This window comes from Nannospalax galili, unplaced genomic scaffold (assembly GCF_000622305.1).
Source record: "Nannospalax galili isolate Female #2095 unplaced genomic scaffold, S.galili_v1.0 scaffold634, whole genome shotgun sequence".
In the NCBI taxonomy this organism is placed as follows: domain Eukaryota; kingdom Metazoa; phylum Chordata; class Mammalia; order Rodentia; family Spalacidae; genus Nannospalax; species Nannospalax galili.
In genome coordinates, this window is record NW_008336853.1 from 591,622 (window position 1) to 612,184 (window position 20,563).

Here is a 20,563-nt window from a genome sequence, read left to right on the forward strand (position 1 = left end):
TGCGCCCCTGCCATGCAGTGCCTGCGGAGGTCAGAAGAGGCTGTCAGATCCCCTGGGACTGGACAGTTTTTAGCTGCCATGTGGGTGTTAGGATTCGAACCTGGGTCTTCTGGAAGAACAACCAGTGTTCTTAACCACTGAGCCATCTCTCCAGCCCAGCACTTGGTTTCTAACTGGATTGGAAGGGAAGTTCCAATCCTGGGCTGGCCAAATTCAAGGTGGTAGAGACTTGCCAGTGAGATGTGTTTAGGAGCCTCAGTCAAGTTGGGATCAGAGATGCTGATTTTGGAATTGTGTTATGAGAGAAAGGGTCCTGAGGTGGGGACAGAAGGGAAGATGGAGGAAAGCTGAGAGGCAGGACATGCTCCTCGGAATGCTTGTGATCCTGATGCTCCTGGCCCCTGTTCACTCTCCTTCCTCTCTGGTGTAGATACTTGCTGTTGGTTCTGATGGATGCGGAGAGAGCTTGGAGCTATGCCATGCAGCTCAAACAGGAAGCCAACACTGAACCCAGAAAACGGTTTCACTTGCTATCTCGTCTTCGAAAAGCCGTGAAGCATGCTGAGGAACTGGAACGCTTGTGTGAGAGTAACCGTGTGGATGCCAAGACCAAGCTAGAGGCGCAGGTCACTGTCTTAACACCCAGCTGTACTTTATTGTGGAGATTAGCGATGTGAATTCAAAAACGGCTACAGTTAAACAGAGCAGTTTCTTATGTTGTAGATTGACGGTTCTGGGATGTACTCAGGACCTCCTCTGCTAGGGAGTGCTCTAGCACAGCTACGTCCCTGCTCCAACCTTGCTTTTAAAAGGTGAAGTTAGTGTCTCTTATTCTTCAGCTCTTAGTGGTTTTTTTATTGATTTATTTTTATTTATGTGTATGAGTGTGTCCCTGCATGAGTTTATGTGTACTACATGTGTGAAGGTGTGTGTGGAAGCTTCGGATCCCCTGGAACTGAGTTACAGGTGGCTGTGAGCTGCCATATGGGTGCTGGGACTCAAACCCAGATCCTCTGCAAGAGCAGTAAATGCTATTAACCACTGAGCCATCTCCAGCCTAGCGCTCAGATTTTCTAAATTTGCTCTAATCTTGATAAAGGTCAAGTTTCTTTTCCTGTATAGGAAAGTTCATAAAGCGTATTTTAAAGTTTTTTAAATTTATTTTTATTTTATATGTATGAGCATTTTGCCTGCGAGTATGTATCACATGTGTGCAGTTGCCAACAGAGGCCAGGAGATGGCATCGGATCTCCTAGAACTGGAGTTTCAGATGGTGGTTAGCTGTGTGTGGGTGCTGGGAACTGAACCTGGGTCTTCTGCAGGAGCAGCCAGTGCTCTTAACCCCTGATCATCTCTCTGGCTCTTGATAAAGTACGAATTTTAGAGATGATAGTCAACTTTTCTTTAATTTTATTTCATTTTTATTTTATTTATTTATTTTGTTTTTCTGAGACAAGACATTAATCCAGGATGACCTTGAACTACTTTATAGCCAATGCTGAACTTACTCCTGTTTGTCCTGTCTCTGTCTCCCAAGTGCTGAGAATATAAGCATATCCTCAGCTTTCCTGGTAGAGGGGCTCCAGGCTATGAAGAGGACAGGGCTTTGCTCTGTAGCCCAGGCTGGTGTCAAATTCATGCTCCTCCTGCCTCAGCCTCTTGAGTGTTGGGATTTTAAGGGGTACAGTACCATACTTGGCAGCATTGAACTTTAAAAAAAATATTTACCTGGTGTTGTGGCACACGCCTTTAATCCCAGCACTCGAAAGGCAGAGGCCTGTGGATCTCTGAGTTCAAGGCTAGCCTAGTCTACAGAGTGGGTTCCAGGCCACTGTTAGAGTTAGGGAAATGTGGAGCTGGAACATTGATTCTTCTCATTTAAGCGGCTCTCTCGGGCTAGGGATCTAGCTCAGCTGGCATGAACCAGGCTCTGGGCTCCTTCCTTGGCAACAGATAAACAAGGGAAGGTAGACATAGAGACCTCTTACCCAGCAGCTCTCTTCCATCCCTTACAGGCGTACACAGCTTACCTCTCAGGAATGTTGCGCTTTGAACATCAGGAGTGGAAAGCTGCCATCGAGGCTTTCAACAAGTGCAAGTATGTCCTTGTCTCCTAAGCAGCGCTGCTTTCAGTGACAGCCGTGCTCTGGCTGCAGACCCACCATTGCTGTTTTTCTGTGAAAGTTACAAGTTTGTTTTTCCCTATAGAAATGATTTATTTTCTTTTGTCTTTGGAACATGCTAATCTGGTAGTCAACAAAAGGCCTTTGGAGGGTCATGTTTTGGTTTTGGCCATGTGGTCCTTATGAGTTAATTTACTTAAAATAAGGCTGCCGTAATGTCTGATGTTTTTGCTCCTAGAACTATCTACGAGAAACTGGCCAGTGCATTCACAGAGGAGCAGGCTGTGCTGTATAACCAGCGCGTGGAAGAGATCTCGCCCAACATCCGCTACTGTGCATATAACATTGGTGAGCAGGCACTGAGGCAGTGTTCTTGACTTGACATGGTTTACTAGAAGGCTTATGTAACTTACTTTCTTGACTTAACAAGTCTTTTAAAAAATTTTAGGTGTATGAATGTTTTGCCTGCATGTGTATCAGTGTACCCATGTCATACAGTGCCTGCGAAGGCCAGAATAGGGCATTGGATCACCTAGAACTGGAGTTTCAGAGTATTGTTAGCTACCATGTGGGTACTGGGAATTGAACCCAGGTCCTCTGCAAGAGTAGTCAGTGCTCTTAATCACTGAGCCATCTCTCCAGCCCCAGTTCACTCTTGACATTGAGCTCTTTGAGAATTTAGACCAATATAACAATGTGTCCACCATTGTCCCAGTGTTTTCAGAGCTGCAGTTCTCATTCTTTGAAGGACTTATCTTCAGACTACTGCTGTAGACTGATCCTGGTATGGATCACACTTCAGTGGAGGGGAAGAACTGTCAGATCACCTCAGCTGAATTGAGTGGCTGTCAGGAAAGCACACAAACCCTTAAAGACTCCTCTCTCTTTCTCTGTCTCTCAGGGGACCAGTCAGCTATTAATGAACTCATGCAGATGAGATTGAGATCTGGGGGCACAGAGGGTCTCCTTGCTGAAAAACTGGAGGTAATTCTAGGGCGTACATATTTGTGAAAAGCGTGGTCTGAAAAAGTCCAGAAGTAATAACTCATCCCCTGACAATATTTATAGTTAGTAAATGCATATTTATAGCTAGGCCTACTTTTTTTTTGGTTTCTCTGTAGCCAGAGCTGGTGTGGAACTCACTATGGATACCAAGCTTGGCCTTGATCTCAACAGACTAAAGGCGTGCACCACCACTAGATTAGGTTGATCACAGAGATCACCTGCCTTTTCCTCCCTAGTGCTGAGATTAAAGGTGTGCATGCCCAGCTAATGTCTACATTTAAAAAATATGTTTTGCTTATTTTTTTTTAATATTTTGATTTTTTTTTTTTGGTCTTTTTGAGACAGGGTCTCCCTGTAGCCCCAGCTGTCCTGGAACTATGTAGACCAGACCAGGCTGGCCTTGAACTCACAGAGATCAGCCTGCCTCTGCCTCCTGAGTGCTGGGATTAAAGGCGTGCACCACTATGCCCGGCCTTCTTTTAATTTTTTTTTTTTATGTGTACAAATGTGTTGCCTGTATGTATGTAGGTGCACCCATGTTGTGCAGTGTCCTCAGAGGTCAGAAGAGGGGATCGGATCCCCCAGAACTGGAGTTAGAAATGGTTGTTAGCCGCCATGTGGGTGCTGTAAGAGCAGCCAGTTCTCCTAACTGCTGTGCCATCTCTCCAGCCCCAATGTGTACATTTTTAACAACAAAGAACACTTCCCTAAATATTTCAGTATTTATCTGGTGTGTATGTGTGTTTAGGCTCATTTTGTAACCTACACTGGTTTTGAATACATAGAGCCTCCCTCAGCCTTACAAGTGCTGGGAGAACGGGCCGCCACACCTGGCAACCTTTTTTTTCTTTCCCATTTCTTTTTACCCTAAGCAGATAATAGAGGTTCATAGAAAAACTAAGAAATGTAAAATACTAGGAAAAAAATATTTGATTTTCCGTAAGCTAATCTGCGTAACACCAGGGAGGGATTTGAAAATAGAAGTGTTGTCTGCTCTGAGGGGTCTGCTGTGCAATAGAGACGGCTGGTCAGTGACGCAGTTCATCCTCGTTTCCATCCACTGCCAAAACTTTAACTCCTTAAACCACATTTCAGGCATTGATCACTCAGACCCGAGCCAAGCAGGCAGCGACCATGAGTGAAGTGGAGTGGAGAGGAAGAACCGTTCCAGTGAAGATCGACAAAGTGAGGATCTTTCTATTGGGACTGGCTGACAACGAAGCAGCTATTGTCCAGGTAAGGGGCAGCACTCCAGGCTTGCTCCTCTCTCTGAAGGTTGTCTTGGGGGTGCTGGTTTCTCACAAAAAAATGAATTTATGTTAATGCTATTTGGGAATTGGTAAGTCTAGAGAGGTGCTCTTGAATAAAATTAATTGTGAAAACCCAAGTGTATAGGGGAGTTATATTTATAGGGTAGAGAATTTCAAAGTGACAGTCATCAAAGGGAAAAATGAGCTTTGAAAGGCTGGTTTAATGTAAGGTTGGCCAGCAGGTGGTGCAGCATCCTGTAGCTTCCTGGGGTCTCTGACCTGCTGGCCTCACCTCCTAGTCCTGAAGGCTCACCTCTCATTCCTGGCCATTTCAGGAGAGCCTGGATAAACCAGAATATCTTGTTTTGTGTGTGGTATATGTGTAATGTTCATGTTAAGCTGTACTTGAAGCTGCTTACTAACATAATTACCTGTCTGTGGCTATGAACAACCAGATGCAGCCCCAAAGATAAGAGATCCTAGAGATGTTGGTTTGTGAGGCACAGTGATTAGAGCTTTTAAGGCTCTGCGGGAGGTGAAGAGCATCTTCAAAACAGCAAGGCTGCTGACCGTGGTCTCTCTGTGGGTCGGAAGTTTCTGAGAATTCACAGTTATCAGTTGTGCTCCAGATTATTCATGGATGGGACGTGGAGCGTTGCTCTGTTAACTGTATTGATTGATAACTCAGGTTAAGCACCCAGACTTTTCAGCCACTTGTTCCCCAGTGGCCGCTTTGGGTTGGAGGCAGCTTTTAGCAACTGAAGACTATTTATGTCGTGTCCTTCTCTGGGTTACATATTGCTGTCCTGTTTTCCTTTTGTGTGCTTAAAGGACAGAATAATAGAACAGTACTAGAGAGTTAGTTTTTTTCTTTTATAGATTTATTTTTTATCTTATGTGTATGAGTGTTTTGCCTGCATGTACATAAGTGCACCCATGTACAGTGCCCTCAGAGGCCAAAAGTGGGCTTTGGGTCCCCTGGAACTGGAGTTACAGACAGTTGTTAGCTGCCACATGGGTACTGGGAACTGAACCCAGGTCCCCTGGAAGAACAGACAGTGCCCTTAACTGCTGAGCCATCTCTCCAGCCCTTGTTAATGTTTTCTTAAACTAGAAGACTGAGAAACTTATTTTATTACTTTTATTTTGTGGATGTGGGGTGCACACTCATGTATATTGTTTTGGTGCTAGGAATTGAACCCGAGACCTTGCATGTACTAAGCATGTGCTCTACCACTGAGCTCTACCCTTAGCCCCTTTTTCATGCCTTTTTTTTTTTTTTCTTTTTTTGTTCTTTTTGAGACAGGGTCTCCCTGTAGCCCCAGCTGCCCTGGAACTCACTATGTAGACCAGGCTGGCCTTGAACTCACAGAGATCTGCCTGCCTCTGCCTCTCAAGTGCTGGGATTAAAGGCATGCGCCACCACACCCAGCTTCATGCACATTTTTTAAAGAACCCTCTCAAGCTGGAGTTTTTGTATGATTCAGAGGCTTGACTTGTGTGTAGAAGACCAGTCCTAGCCACTGCCAAGACAGTTTAGGGCTCATTGGTAGTGCTTGGGCTTCCCTGGCTTGAGGCCCCAGCTCTAGCACCAGAAAAATACAAAGATTTTTTTTAAAAAGGCAGTTCAGGACTGACCAAAATTTGGATACTAGGAAGAAAAAAATAAGCCGACAGTTTTCCAAACTTTACTAAGAATCTAGTCAAACATGTTAAGTCATCCATCTAATCATTAGTTTAGGTGTGTGTTTATATAATTAGATAAATACTTACTGTCCATCTCATGCACATAGATAATATCAAGTATGTGTCTTTAAGTACCTGTTAAAGTGGGGCTGTTATTGGACATTTGCATTCCGCATAGCTTCAACACTCGAAGTGATGATGCAGCAAAGCTTTGCCTAGGTGAAGAGGTTTGGTTTGGTTGGTTTTGACTTTGGTTTGGTTTTTCTGTGCTGGGGATCAGACCCAGGTCCTCAAGCGTTCTGCCACTGAGCTGCCTTCAACCCTTTTTCATGTTTAAAATTACTATTGAGAATAGACTTCTCATATCAAGAACACTAAGTTTGTTTATTTTTCTTTTGGTCTTTTTGAGACAGGATCTCCCTGTAGCCCCAGCTGTCCTGGAACTCACTATGTAGACCAGGCTGGCCTTGAACTCACAGAGACCCGCCTGCCCCTGCCTCCTGAGTACTGGGATTAAAGGCACGTGCCACCACGCCCGGCGAATTTATAGTTTTTTAAAAGTGTAGGTTTGATCTTTTTTTTCTGAGTATATAGAGTTAATTGCTTTAAAGCTTTTAAGTCACCTGCTCTAAAACTTGGAGGAGAATAAAGAATGTAAAGGCTGGCCTTGAACTCACAGAGATCTGCCTGCTTCCTGAGTGCTGGGACTAAAGGCATGTGTCACCATGCCCAGTTGTTTTTAAATAATTTTAATGGTTTGCTTATACATCTTCAAAAAATTTTTGTTCCCAGCACTTGGGAAGTAGAGGCAGGAGGATCTCTGTGAATTCAAGAGTAGCCTGGTCTCAGTAGTGAGTTCCAGCCCAGCTGGGGCTACAAGGAGACCCTGTTACAAAAGGACCAAAAAGCAGGCATTAACCTCAGGTCATTAGGCTTGGTGGCAAGCACCTTTTCCCACTGAGCCTCTTGGTTTTTTTGGGGTTTTTTTTTGGTCTTTTTGAGACAGGGCCTCCCTGTAGCCCCAGCTGTCCTGGAACTCACTGTGTAGACCAGGCTGGCCTTGAACTCACAAAGATCCACCTGCCTCTGCCTCCCAAGTGCTGGGACTACAGGCATGCACTACCATGCCCAGCTCCCTCTTGGTTTTTTTAAACTTTGAGACAAGGTATGATGTAACAAGGTAGCTTCAGACTCACTATATAGCTGAAGATAACCTTGAACTCCTGATCTGCAAGCACTTCATGGACTGAGCTAAATTTTCTAAATTGTACACATTTTTAATTGTTCTTCTAGAAGATAAACTGGAGGGTTTGGAAGTTATGCAAAAACAAAGAATTGGAAGAAATGGTGTAAGGATAGTTGGAAATTGTTCTTTGGAAAGACAAAGGCAAACAGGGAGGAACACTAGAAACCTGTTAATACTATGAATTACATTGGCAGGTTTTCAGTGTTAACTAACCTTTCAAATCTAGAGCGACCCTTGGTCATGATATAGTGTACTTTTCATATATTGCTGCATTTGATTTGTTGACATATTTAAGAATTTTTGGCCACGTGTCATGGTACATACCTTTAATCCCAACACTCGGAAGACAGAGGCAGGTGGATCTCTGTGAGACCAAGACCTACTTGGTCTATGTGGAGAGTTCTAGACCAGCTGGGGCCAGAGGGGGACCCTGTCTCAAAAAAACAGTTTTGCAGCTGGGTGTGGAAAGTCATGGGTCAGCCTGGACTAAGCTGTGAGCCCTGAACCAAAACCAACATAAAAGAAAGCAGTTAAATTTTGACTCTAATGATCTTTTTCACATATAAACCAAATCAAGCCAGAAAGTAATATAACTACAGTGTTAAAGTTTAGTAAAATCCTTAGATGTCAGATCTAGAACTGTTGCTGACTAAGCATCTGTTAATGGTCCATGGGTCATTAAATGTAGGGAAATAGCCTTTAGCCAAGTGAGGCCCATCTCAAGAAGAGGCACTCACCCTCTTCTTGGTGCCCTTGTTGGGTTATTAGACTGGCTATAAATGGCTGTGTGGACAGGTCTCCTTATGTTGTTCTCCATCTTGGGAACCAAGAGCTCTGGTTGTGAGAAGCAAGCTGCTTCCTTTCAGTGTCCCATCCCAGTTGGTATTGGTACCTGCCACTCTAGGAGATAGAGTGCCATTTTGGTGGCCCCAGCTAATTCCCTGTTCATAGAGGTTTTCATGATGTTTAAATATTGAAACAGTTATTGAAAAGTGTGGAAGGAAGAAATAATTCGGGGAAATAAAATACTCAACTGAAAAGCATGAGCTGGAAGTTAACGAGCTGCCAAAATCTAATTGTGTAGTTCTTAGTGTTTTCAGAGTGGCTTGTGTCATCCTAATACTACTAACCTTTCTACTAACTTCATATTCTTTAAAAAAAATACTTTTGGGTCTGGAGAGATGGCTCAGTGGTTAAGAGCACTGACTGCTCTTGCAGAGGACCCAGGTTCAATTCCCAGCACCCACATGACGGCTACGAACCGTCCTTAACTCCAGTTCCAGGGGAATCTGAAGCCCTCTTCTGACCTCTGTGGCACTGCAGGACACAGCTGCACTCACATACATGCAGGCAACACACTCATACACATAAAATTAAAATAATAAAATATTGAAAAAAAAAAAAAACTTTCGGCCTGGCATGGTGGCGCACACCTTTAATCCCAGGCAGAGGCAGGCGGTTCTCTGTGAGTTCAAGGCCAGCCTGGTCTACATAGTGAGTTCCAGGACAGCTGGGGCTACAGGGAGACCCTGTCTCAAAAAGAACAAAAAAACCCCAAAACTTTCTTTTTACTTTATGTGTATGAGTGTATTGCCTGTATGTATGTAAGTGCACCCCTGTCGTGCAGTGACTGCTGAGGTCAGAAGAAGGCATCACATCTCCTGGAACTGGAGTTATAGACAGTTGTTAGCAACCATGTGGGTGCTGGGAACCAGACCCAGGTCCTCTGCAAGAGTAGCCAGTGCTCTTAACCACTCTAGCCCCAAGTTTACACTTTTTTAAAAAAATATTTTCTTTATTATTTTTATTTTATGTGTATGGGTGTATTGCCTTTATGTATATGAGTGCACCTGTGTCGTGCAATGCCGTGGAGGTCAGAAGAGGGCTTTGGATTCCTCTGGAACTGGAGTTACAGACGGTTTGTAGCTGCCAAGTGGGTGCTGGGAATCGAACCTGGGTCCTCTGTAAGAGCAGTCAGCGCTCTTAACCGCTGAACCATCTCTCCAGCCCCCCAAGTTTACATTCTTAATACTTGAGCAGCCCTGAGGAGTCACTGGTAGTTGTGGTGTGAGGTTACTTTTAGGCAGCTCTTTTTGGGAGCTAAGTTTTAAATATTTGCAAGCTTGATGATTTCCCCTCCTGCATTCTGAAACGTGTACTTGTTTTCGTTTTTGTTAATTTAACTTATTATTATACTTTAAATTTATTTATTGTGGGGTTTGGGGAGATAGCATGCCAGGGCACACAAGTAGAGCTCAGAGGACAACTCACAGAAAGGCAAAGCTGGTTCTTGCCTTCCACTACGTGGGGTAGAGCTTGGGTCACCAGGGTCAGCAGTCAGTGCCTTTACTTGCCGAGCAATCTTGCTAGTCTCCCAGCTCTGGTTTTTTGACGTCTGAGAAAAGGGGGACCATTTACTCTTTTCTTTGAAAAAAGGAAATCCAGGGACTAAGAGATGGCTCAGTGGTTAAGAGCTCTGGCTGTTCTTGCAGAGGACCTGGATTTGTTTCCCAGTACCCACATAGCAGCTAACAACCATCCATAACTCTAGTTCCAAAGGAACTGTAGGGAAAACATACACAAAATTTTTTTGGTCTTTTTGGTCTGTCTCTGCGTCCCAAGTGCTAGTATTAAAGGCGTGTTCCACAATGCCTGGCGTGAAAAATTTTTTAAAATAAAATAATAAAAATTAAATTTAACAAAAAAGAAAAAGAAAATCTGTTCTTAAGGGAGGCTTATACCCACCAGATTCTTCGTTTCTTTCTTTGTAACCTCTCAGGGCTGGGTGAAGCTTAATTCCTGTCCCCACAGCTCTGCTATGGGTGTGGTGGGGAATGTGGCCCGGCTTGCCTCCTGTGTCTCTTAGTCACACCATCATCGTCCAATAATTTCTATCAGCAAGTGAAAACAATCTGGGAATCTGTCTTTAACAGCAGGGCACACAGCAGCCAGTGTGCTCCCTACAGGTGGCCTGGGGCCTTGCTTACAAAGAGAACCTGAGGCACACCTGCTGTTTTGAGCTTCATAAAAAGGCATGTAAAATTTACTGATTAAGACCTGTAAGTAGTGCATTATTTCTAGGCTTCAGATCCTGTGCCATGGGCATACCTTGGGAACAAGGTCCAGCCAGACCGCACATTCTTATGCAGGGAGTTTGCCACTTGTGTTTAGAACACGTCCCTGTTGGCTCAGCAGCAAGTGGAGGGCTGCATACAAAGAGCAGAGTCCTGCCTCTACATGCTGAGAGGTGTGTCTGTTCCACTGTCCTCTGGAGTCATCTTGGCATCAAATACAGGTCGTAGAATAAATGTGAGCAGTAAAATATATGAAGGCTTCCTGTTTGGGAAGATTTTGCCCCAGGCAGGAAGTAGCATAACAGGTTCTCAGATACCAGTGGTCTCTGAGTCACTGAGCGGTGTGGGTTGTCAGGGCGTCCTCCCTTTCAGACTTTTTCAACTTCGTTGTTGTTGCATATCTTAGTAAACCCTCTGTAAAATTTAGAATTATGTGGGAGTGGGGAAGGTTTCTCATCTTCAGCATCCTGATGCCAAGGGGTCTGTCTAAGCAAAGGCAGTAAAGAGGTTGGCATTCTAGCATCATTTTCATTTTTAAGTTTGAACATCCCCTACCCATAGGAAAGAGAGATTTATGTAGCTAGAAGTCAAAGCTTATTCTTATATGCCCATTGCCCAAACAGCCCCCCCCCCACTGCCCCCACTCCTGCCCCACATCTGAAATAGGTGTTGGTGGCCTATTTGTGGGATTACATGGGTTCAAACTGATGCTGGGGTGATTCTTCTGCTGATAACGTGGCCGTGGTACATGTGTGATTGGCTGTTTGTTCCTTTATGGTGCCAAAGGGATTGTGTTCATGTATCTTACTCTAGCTGAGTGTCATGAGTGCACAATTCCATAGAAGTTGTACTTGCAGTTTTTGGTCAGCAAGTTTGACTAAATGACGTGCTTTTGCCAGTTTGAGGTGCTTAGCAGTGCTCTGTGTTTTCCATTAGAGTTACACTATGTAGTATGTGGCCCCTTGACATGTTTGGCTATTTCCATCTAATTTTCATGGACCTCAAGTGCGCAGTAGCAGACACATATGGCTGACATCCACTGTGTTGGACAGTGCAGATAGAGTGCATTTCCATTCTGCGCCTGTTAGAAGACACTGCTGTAACAGTGATGGTACCTTGTTGCCTTAGAGATACAGGATGGCATGGCCCTGATTGTTCTCAAGTTCATGAGTGGCAGGGAAGTCAAGTTACTAATAAGTGGAAGAGTGTGTTTGACTTAGATTGGGCAATTTACAGAGATTTTCACACTAGAAACTAGGGAACACATAGACATTCTGAAAAGTAGTTTTTCTCAGAGCTCCTTAGAGGCGTGGGAATTCTGGGCTTGCTTTGTGCTTCTCAGAGATGTTGACATTTTTTTCAGATTGGCTGTTAGTTCTGTGGAGAGTCAAACATAAGCACGGAATGTTGGTGTTCTCCTTTGAGTGCTGCCAGCACCATGGGTTCTTTCCTTTCTCCTGCTGGCGCGTTCCCACCTGCTCAGCCAGGTTCTTTAGGGTGGCGATGTGGTGTGGCAGGTATTCAGTTAACGAATCACTTTTCCACTTACCCCAGCTATCGCAGCAGGTGGCACCCAGTTCTTTTACAAATACTGTCACCTCATTCTTGTCAACTTTTTCTGTCCCAAAACTTGTTTCTAGATAGTCTGTAGAAAAGAGAACTTAGATGTTTAAAAGAAATATCCTTATGGTAGGGTATTGATGAGTAACATCTGTCACTGGCTTGAACTTAAAAGAGATTCAGGAATTGCAAATTGACTCATAGTTGTTTTTGTTTTTTGTTTTCTTTTTGATCTTTTTGAGACAGGGTCTCCCTGTAGCCCAGCTGACCTAGAATTCACTGTGTAGACCAGGCTGGCTCGAACTCACAGAGATCCACCTGCCTCTGCCTCCCAAGTGCTGGGATTAAAGGCGTGTGCCACCATGCCCAGCTAAATTGACTCATAGTTGTAAAGGACAGTTCTGTTGACATGTAACAGAGCCCAACAGCAAAGAAGGGAAGGAATTGGTATGTCTAGGGCCCCTGCAGGGAACTAGGTGCTGGCCCTGAGCAGAGACAGAATGGTAGAGGAAGGGAAGGGAAAGCTCTATGGTGGGAAGACTGTTAGAGCCCCAGGGCCCTGGTACTTGGAGATTACTTACAGACATGACTTCTGGCTTCATTCAGGGTACTCACTCCGAGAGTAGCTGCCCTTACCATGGGGATGATGGAGAGAAAGATCTACAACTGCAGAGTGACAATAAAAGGGTCTCTGGGGGCAGGCGAATGTGCAGATGTGGTGGGAGCCTCAGATGGCTCCTTCCTTCAGTTAGAATAGAACGCTTCCAGTTTACTCAAAACAGCCTCTTCCATTTTACCTCTGTGTAGGCTGAGAGTGAAGAAACAAAGGAGCGTCTGTTTGAGTCTGTGCTCAGTGAGTGCCGGGACGCCCTCCAGGCCGTTCGGGAAGAGCTCAAGCCCGATCAGGTAGGTCCATCTGCTGACCCCCGGCTCCTACCTTGGGCTCAGATCCTCCCAAATTTGTCCTGTCAGGTGTGTTCTTAGGGGTCACTGCAAGAGGACACTGGGGTGTTTGTAGGTGTGGTCAGTTAATAAGCAGTAAAGGCCTCTGGGCACCATCAGGTTCAAAACTTTCTTATACCCTGTTTTATTTTCATTTGTTGTAGTTTTTTTAGTTTGTTGTTGTGTTTTGTTTTGGGGTTTGTTTGTTTGTTTGAGACAGGATCTTACTGTGTATCCCTGACTGACCTAGAATTTTATGTAGACCAGGCTGGCCTGGAACTCACAGAGATCCTTTTGCCTCCTGGGTGCTGGGATTAGGTAAGACATGTGCCACCATGTCCAGGCCTTTTTTTTGCTTTTTCTTTTTAATTTTCCTCAAAATTTTATTTGAGGCAAAGTCTCAGTAAGTTTTCCTGGCTGACCCCAAACTTTCAGTCCTCCTGCTTCAGCCTCCCTAGTAGCTCAGAGTATAGGTACATGCCAAATACATACAGCTGTTATTTGCAATATACATAGCAAAATTTATCATCTGTCTTTACTTATATATTTTAGTGGTAGCAAATATATTTATAATGTTCAGCCATCACCATCATCTATCTTCAGAACTCTTTTAACTTATAAAACTGAAACTTGGGCCGGATGTGGTAGTACACAAAGAGGCACGAAGACCTCTGTGAGATCAAGGCCAACCTGGTCTAGTGAGTTCCAGGCCAGCTGGGGCTGCAGGGAGACCCTGTCTCAAAAAGACCGAAAAAAAAAAAAAACCTCTGAAACTTGGTATTCTTTTTTTTCTTAAATATATTTATCATTTTTATTTTATGTGTATGAATGTACTGCCTGCATGTATGTGAGTGCACCTGTGTTGTGCAATGCCTCAGAGGTCAGAAGAGGGCATCAGATTCCCCTGGCACTGGAGTTAAGGACGGTTCATAGCCGCCTTGTGGGTCCTCTGCAAGAGCAGTCAGTGCTCTTAACCGCTGAGCCAACTCTCCAGCCCCGAAACTTGGTATTCTTAAACGGTAACTTAAGTATGTGTTTTTCAGCAGGTGCCATGGTACCTTGACAAAGTGTCCAAAAAGCTGCCACCACATATTATGCTCCCTTCATCCACTTAACAGATACCCACAGCTTCCTGCCCTCACCTAGTTCACAGCGGTTAGGGAGATGCCACAGAATGAACAGATGTCACTCATAGGCATCTTTGTTCCTTCTGCTCTGCTAGTGTGGCCATCTTCCCTCCTTCCTCCCCTTTTCCCTCCCTCCCTCCTTCCGTTCTTTTTTTTTTTAACAGTCTCACTATATAGTTTTTAGTTTTGAATCAGGGACTCACTCTGAAGCCAGAGTTGGCCTGGAACTTGCTGTGTAGCCAGCCTGACCTTGAACTTGCAGGCTTTCTGCCTTAGCCTCACACGTGCTAGAATTACAGCTATGTGCCCCTTGCCTAGCTTACCTTAAATTCAGGCTTTAAAACAACACAAATTTATTATCCTATACTTAGGAGGTCAAACGTTTAAAATGACTGCTCTGTTCTAATCTTTGGTGTGCCAAAGAATTCCTTTCAGCCAGACCTGGTGGCACACACCTTTAGTCCCAGCACTCAGGAGGCAGAGGCAGGCAGATCTCTGGGAGTTCAAGTCTGGCCTGGTCTACATAGCAAGTTCCAGGCCAGGTGGGGCTACAGGGAGACCCCCCCCCAAAAAAAGATTTCTTTTTGTGGCCCCCGAAACCACCTATATCCCTGGGGCAGGGGCTCCTCTGTTTCAGAGCCAGCAACTCGTGCCTTCCTTCTCCCCTCTAGACCCTACATCTCCATCACTAACTTTTTTTTAATTTTATTACATTTTATTTATCTGTGTGTATGTGTGTGCACATGCATGTGTACCATGGAGTGCATGTGGGAGAAAGGGAACAACTTGTGGGAGTTGATTCTCTCTTTACGCCATGTGGGACTTGGGGTAGAACTCAGGTCAACAGGCTTGGTGGCTGATGCCTTTATCCATTGAACTATCTTGCTGACTCTCTGCTTCCCTCTTCTAAGTATGGTAATCCAAGGACAATCACAGTACCAGTCTCTTTTACTGTGTCTCATAAAATCACAGATGCTAGGGGTCAGGATATGGATGATTTAGGGGCCTGTTACTCAGCCATCCACAAAACAACAAGCTGTAATCATGGTGTGATGGTTCACGCCTTTATTTAATCCCATCACTCAGGAGGCAGAGGCAGGTGGATCTCTGTGTTTGAGACTGATCTGGGAAGTTTAGGCCAGCCAGCGCTACACAGGAGACCCTGTCTCAAAAAAATGGCAAGCTGTGAGAGCACAGGGCACGCAGGAGCAGTAGAATTTGGGTCTAAAGCAGACTCTGAGGACTGGAATGCTCTTCTGGTTTTTGTTTTGTGGTTCTACACACAACCCAGGGCCTGGTGCATTCTAGGCAAGTCTTGTTCTAGGCTGAACTAGCTGTATCCTCAGTGGGTTTTTTAGTCTTTTTTTTTTTTTTTTTTTTTTTTTTTTAAATTTTAAGACAGGGTCTCCCTGTTTCCCAGACTGTCCTCGGTGTTAGGATCCTAGGATTGCAGTTTTATGTCCCCACAGCTGGCAGGATCACCTCGTTGTAATGTTTGGGGCGAGACACTGGGAGCTGAGGACAGGAAGCCCCAGCTGGCCATGTTGTATACTCAAGGTTGGTTTTTGGATGCCAACGGCAACTGGGCAACCATGTCACTGTGCACTGTGTTTGCACATCTGTGATTTCTCAGGGTTCCGCACTTACTAGAGCACCTGAAGCACCACAGCAGTTTAAGGGCGTAGTGAGAACCATGGCAGAGAGGTTTCCTTTTTACTTTTCTCTACTTTCTTCAGAAACAGAGAGATTACACCCTGGAAGGAGAGTCAGGGAAGGTGTCCAATCTCCAGTACCTGCACAGGTAAGGGTTACTTTACTTTTTAATGTTGTGAGATACATCATTGGAACAAGAGCATACATATAATGTTTATGTACATTGGAATTTGTAATTTCTTAACACATAAAAAGGTATATTCATGGATGCAGGTGTATCTTAGATGACTGTGTGTGTAACTGCATATTACTATTTGGGGGGGGGGGTTCTTTTTGAGACAGGGTCTCCCTGTAGCCCCAGCTGTCCTGGAACTCACTGTGTAGACCAGGCTGGCCTTGAACGCACAGAGATCCGCCTGCCTCTGTCTCCTGAGTGCTGGAATTAAAGGTGTGCACCCACACCCGGTGCATATTGCTATTTTTTAAGACAATAAATTTAAAATTCTATTTATTTTGTGATGTAGAGGCATATATGTCAGAGTGCTCATGTGGAGGTCAGAAGATGAATTGTTGATTGGTTCTCTCCTTCCAACATGTGGGACCAGAGATTCAAACTCAGGTGTCAACTGCAAGCACCTAAACCCAGTGAACTATCACACTGGCCCTTGTTTGTATATTATATATGATACAATTTTTTTACACAGCTTAAAAGCTGGAACACAACCAGTATTGTAGGTTTTTTGTGTTTTTTTGAGACATGGTCTCACTATGTAGCCATGGTTAGCCTGGAGCTCACTATGCAGACCATACTGGCCTCAAACTCACAGGATTAAAGGTGTGTGCTACTATGTCCAGCAAGGCCTTTTTCTACCCCAGTATCTTTTTTTTTCTAACTCGGAACCCTTCATTGCTTTCTGAATGCTGACCTGCTCTATTGGTGTCTGCTGCCTAAGGGCAGTGTATCTTTGTTTGCTTTGTAATTTTTTGGTTTTATTTTAGCCTGGAGGGGGTCCTTTTTGGTTGTTTTTTTTTTTTTAATTTTATTACTGTGTGTGCATATGTGATGAGTGCTGGGGGTAGTCACAGCACATGTGTGCAGGTCAGAGGACAATGATGTGCAGTCACTTCTCCCCTTCCACTTTTACATGGGTTCCAAGAATCAACTCAGGTCGCCAGGCTTACACAGCAAGTGCCTTTACCAACTCAGCCCATCGCTTTTCTTTTTATTTTGTATGTAGGATCTCTCTGTAGCTGGCCTCAGACGCTTAGGGATCCTCTTGCCTCAGCCTCCAGAAATGTGGGATTTCAGGTGTGAGCCACTATACCTAGCCTCAGCCAGTAACTTTAAAGCTACTGTGACCGCTCCCTTGTCTCGCGCCACCTCCCTTGTGGAGCTAACTGCCGTCCTTCTGTCTGCTATGAACATTTTGAAGTTGTCACTTTCACATTTTAAGTTTAATTTGAACTCAGTTTTAATTCCGCTTGCAACTCTTTTTTTGTAAGCTGTGCTTTGCCTCACTTTTTCCGGTCAGTCAGCCACCCTGTCCTGTCCGCAGTCTGCAGCACCTCGTGTGCTCTCTCTGGGTATCTGTCTGTTTGTTGCACTGTGTTGTCTACTCTTGTCTGGGTTCAGGGAGTCTCTACAGTTCTCCATGACTACAGCTCAGCAGTGGAAAACATCCCTCCGTAGTTGTCTTGTGTCTCCACTGGTTTTTACTGTTGCTTTTTTCCTTTTTAGAGACAGGATTGTATGTAGGCTTTCCTGGCCTGGAACTTGCTCTGTAGCCCAGACTGGCCTCTAACTATCAGGAGTCCTCCCATCTCAGCCTCCCAAGTGCTGGGATTAAAGGCATGACCCATCATGCCGGGCCCCTTTTGCTCTTTCATTCGTGTGTGTGTGTGTGTGTGTGTGTGTGTGTGTGTATGTATGTAGTTTGGAGACAGAATCTCACTATGTAGCCCTGGCTGGCCTAGCTATATAGACCAGGCTGGCCTTGAACTCATAGAGGTCCACCTGCCTCTGCCTCCCGAGTGCTGGGAGTAAAGATAGGCACCACCACATCCAGCTAAGATGCATTTTATTTATTTATATTTATTTAATTTTTTCTTTTCTTTTTTCTTTTTTTTTTTTTTTGGTTTTTTTGAGACAGGGTCTCCCTGTAGCCCCAGCTGTCCTAGAACTCACTATGTAGACCATGCTGGCCTTGAACTTGCAGAGATCCTCCTGCCTCTGTCTCCTGAGTGCTGGGATTAAAGGCGTGTGCCACCACGCTTGGCTTTTATTTATTATTTTTATGTATATGCATGTATTGCCTGCATGTAGGTAAGTGAGCCCATGTCCTGCAGTGCCCATGGAGGACAGAATAGACTGTCAGATCCCTTGGAACTGGAGTTACAGAAAGTTGTTAGCTGCCATGTGGGTGCTGGGATTCAAACCCAGTCTTCTTGCAAGAACAGTCAGTGTTCTTAACCACAGAGCCATCTCTCCAGCCCGTTTGTATCTTTTAAAATATAAAATCCGTCCTCACGTGGTGGTGCACGCCTGTAGTTCCAGCACTTGGGAGGCAGAGGCAAGCAGATCTTTGTGAGTTAGAGGCCAGCCTGGTCTACATAGTAAGTTCCAGGACAGCTGGGGCTACAAGGAGACCCTGTCTCAAAAAGACAAAAAAGAAATCTATCTATCTATCTATCTATCTATTCAAGTTCTGAAAGACCACAGCTGACAACCCAGACTACTATACTCAATGAAACAATCTGTCATAAATTTTTTAAATTTTATTCTATTTTATATGTGTGAATGTACTGCCTGCATGTACATAAGTGCACCTGTGTCATGCAGTGCCCACAGAGGTCAGAAGGGCACAGAGGGCATCAGGTCCCCTGGAACTGGTGGTACAGATGGTTGTTAGTGCCATGTAGGTGCTGGGATTTGAAGCCAGATTTTCTGCCAGAACAGCTGGTGCTCTTAACAGTTGAGCCATGTGCCATTTCTCTAGCCCCTCTCTTCTTTCTTTCTTTCTTTTTTTTTCTTTTGAGATGGGAGTCTCCCTATAGCCCCAGCTGGCCTGGAACTTGCTGTGTAGACCAAGCTGGCCTTGATCTCATAGAGAGCCACCTGCCTCTGCCTCCCAAGTGCTGGGATTAAAGGTGTACACCACCACGCCCGGCTCACCTCTCTGCTATTTCTTAAAAGCAGCTGTTTTCTACTATATTAACAGTCCTTGTTTACCTCTGTCATCTCTCACAATGATGTGTGTGTTGCTCTTCTTGATCTGGGATTGGTTCACTTTGATGACACTCCAGTCTAGCCCTGGTCTCCCTGCTCTGCATGTGCTGCACTGAGCTGGTCTTTCCCGTGCTTTCTCATTTGTCATTCCATCCCAGAGCTTGTTTGTATTCTTTCCTTTTTTTTATTTGTGTGTATGTTTGTTTGGTTTTTGCACATAGCCCACCTGGGATAGTTCGTCTTCCTGCCTCAGCCTCCTGATTGCAGATGTGTGCCACCACACCCAGCTTGGCCTCTTCTTTCTTAGGAACGGTTTGTTGTTGTTATTGTTGTGTCCCCTCTCTTCTCTTGAGCGGGCCAGATTCCCTGCAACACACCAAAGTGCTCTTGTTCTGGAAGCTGAATAGAAAAGGCCAGGGTCAACACCCCACACTTGGTTCCCATGTTCATTATGGAGCCTTGACCCCTGCTGGCCTCGACCCTGACCATGGGCCTTCTTTGCATCCTCTCGGGCTAGCCTCCAGCCAGGGTAGGGTCGGGGACAAGAAGCCTGGATGCTTCCTAAGGAGGTACCATGCTTTTTCCCCAAACTAAAGGGACTTGCCAGGTGGTGCAGTTCAAACTAGCCAGCACTGTGGTGTTAGTTAATAATAGCTAGTGTGACTAGAGTATAGTGACCATCAGATGGATTGTGCTGTGGCATTTCTGAGAAGGTTGTTGGTGAGGGTGGACCGCTGTAATGAGAGCACACTGCCCTTGAGCACGAGCCCAGAAGCTGACTTGTTCTCTATCCAGAAACTGGCTTCTACCCATGGATACTCTTGAGAACTAGCAGTGTCTTCTGAAACTGGAAGCCCTGTAGCTCTTGGGAAAGGAGCACATAGGATATTGTTCAAGCTGAGTTCATTTTTTGTGATTAGGGTTCATTCTGGTCCCCTGCAAATTTGCCACTGAGCTGTTACCAGATTGCAGACCCCGTAGCCTGAGATCTGGGCTAGGTAACCCTGCTGTGTGACACACCCTCACCCCACAGCTCCCTAGGTCAGTGCCAACTCAACCCAGTACTCCTCCCAGGACATCAGCTTCCTTGAGCATAACCTGAGCTGGCATATGGTACATTCCAGCTACCTGACCTACATCAAGCTGTCGACAGCCATCAAGAGGAATGAGAACATGGCTAAAGGCCTGCATAAGGCTCTGCTGCAGCAGCAGCCAGAAGATGACAGCAAGCGTTCCCCCAGGCCCCAGGACCTGATCCGGCTCTATGACATCATTCTGCAGGTAGCCCTTGGGGACTGGGAACCTGTCCTTTGCTGTGTTGAACACAAGATGATTTAGCTTTGGATAGTGAAGGGCTGACAGCTCTAGTAGCTGGGCAGAAGACACCTTGAGGTGTAGATGCTAGTAAACCCTTGGGTCTTCACTGAGCACTTTCCCTGTATAAGATATCCTCCAGGTGCTGTGCAGCACCCAGAGACCCAAGTCCAGACTGTCATGGCTGTTGACAGTTGGTCACTTAATAAGATTATTACACATAAGCCAGGCATGGAGGGTCGTGCCTACAATCCTAGCATGTAAGGCTATGTAGTTCTTTCTTTCTTTCTTTCTTTCTTTCTTTCTTTCTTTCTTTCTTTCTTTCTTTTTTTTGGTCTTTTTTGAGAGCTATGATTT

The 20,563-nt window shown here is 45.0% G+C and overlaps 1 protein-coding gene across 1 annotated transcript in view; it reads left to right on the top strand.

The window, feature by feature from the left end:
- The window catches only part of Srp68 (signal recognition particle 68), a 41,568-nt gene that overhangs the window by 13,852 nt on the left and 7,153 nt on the right, over positions 1-20,563 (top strand). Inside the window, exons 4-11 of the mRNA XM_008831356.2 lie at positions 431-626; positions 2,016-2,098; positions 2,362-2,471; positions 3,025-3,107; positions 4,224-4,364; positions 12,752-12,850; positions 15,750-15,814; positions 20,017-20,173. Of these exons, the coding sequence (XP_008829578.1) occupies positions 431-626; positions 2,016-2,098; positions 2,362-2,471; positions 3,025-3,107; positions 4,224-4,364; positions 12,752-12,850; positions 15,750-15,814; positions 20,017-20,173 (934 nt within the window). The remainder of the gene's footprint in view (positions 1-430; positions 627-2,015; positions 2,099-2,361; positions 2,472-3,024; positions 3,108-4,223; positions 4,365-12,751; positions 12,851-15,749; positions 15,815-20,016; positions 20,174-20,563) is intronic.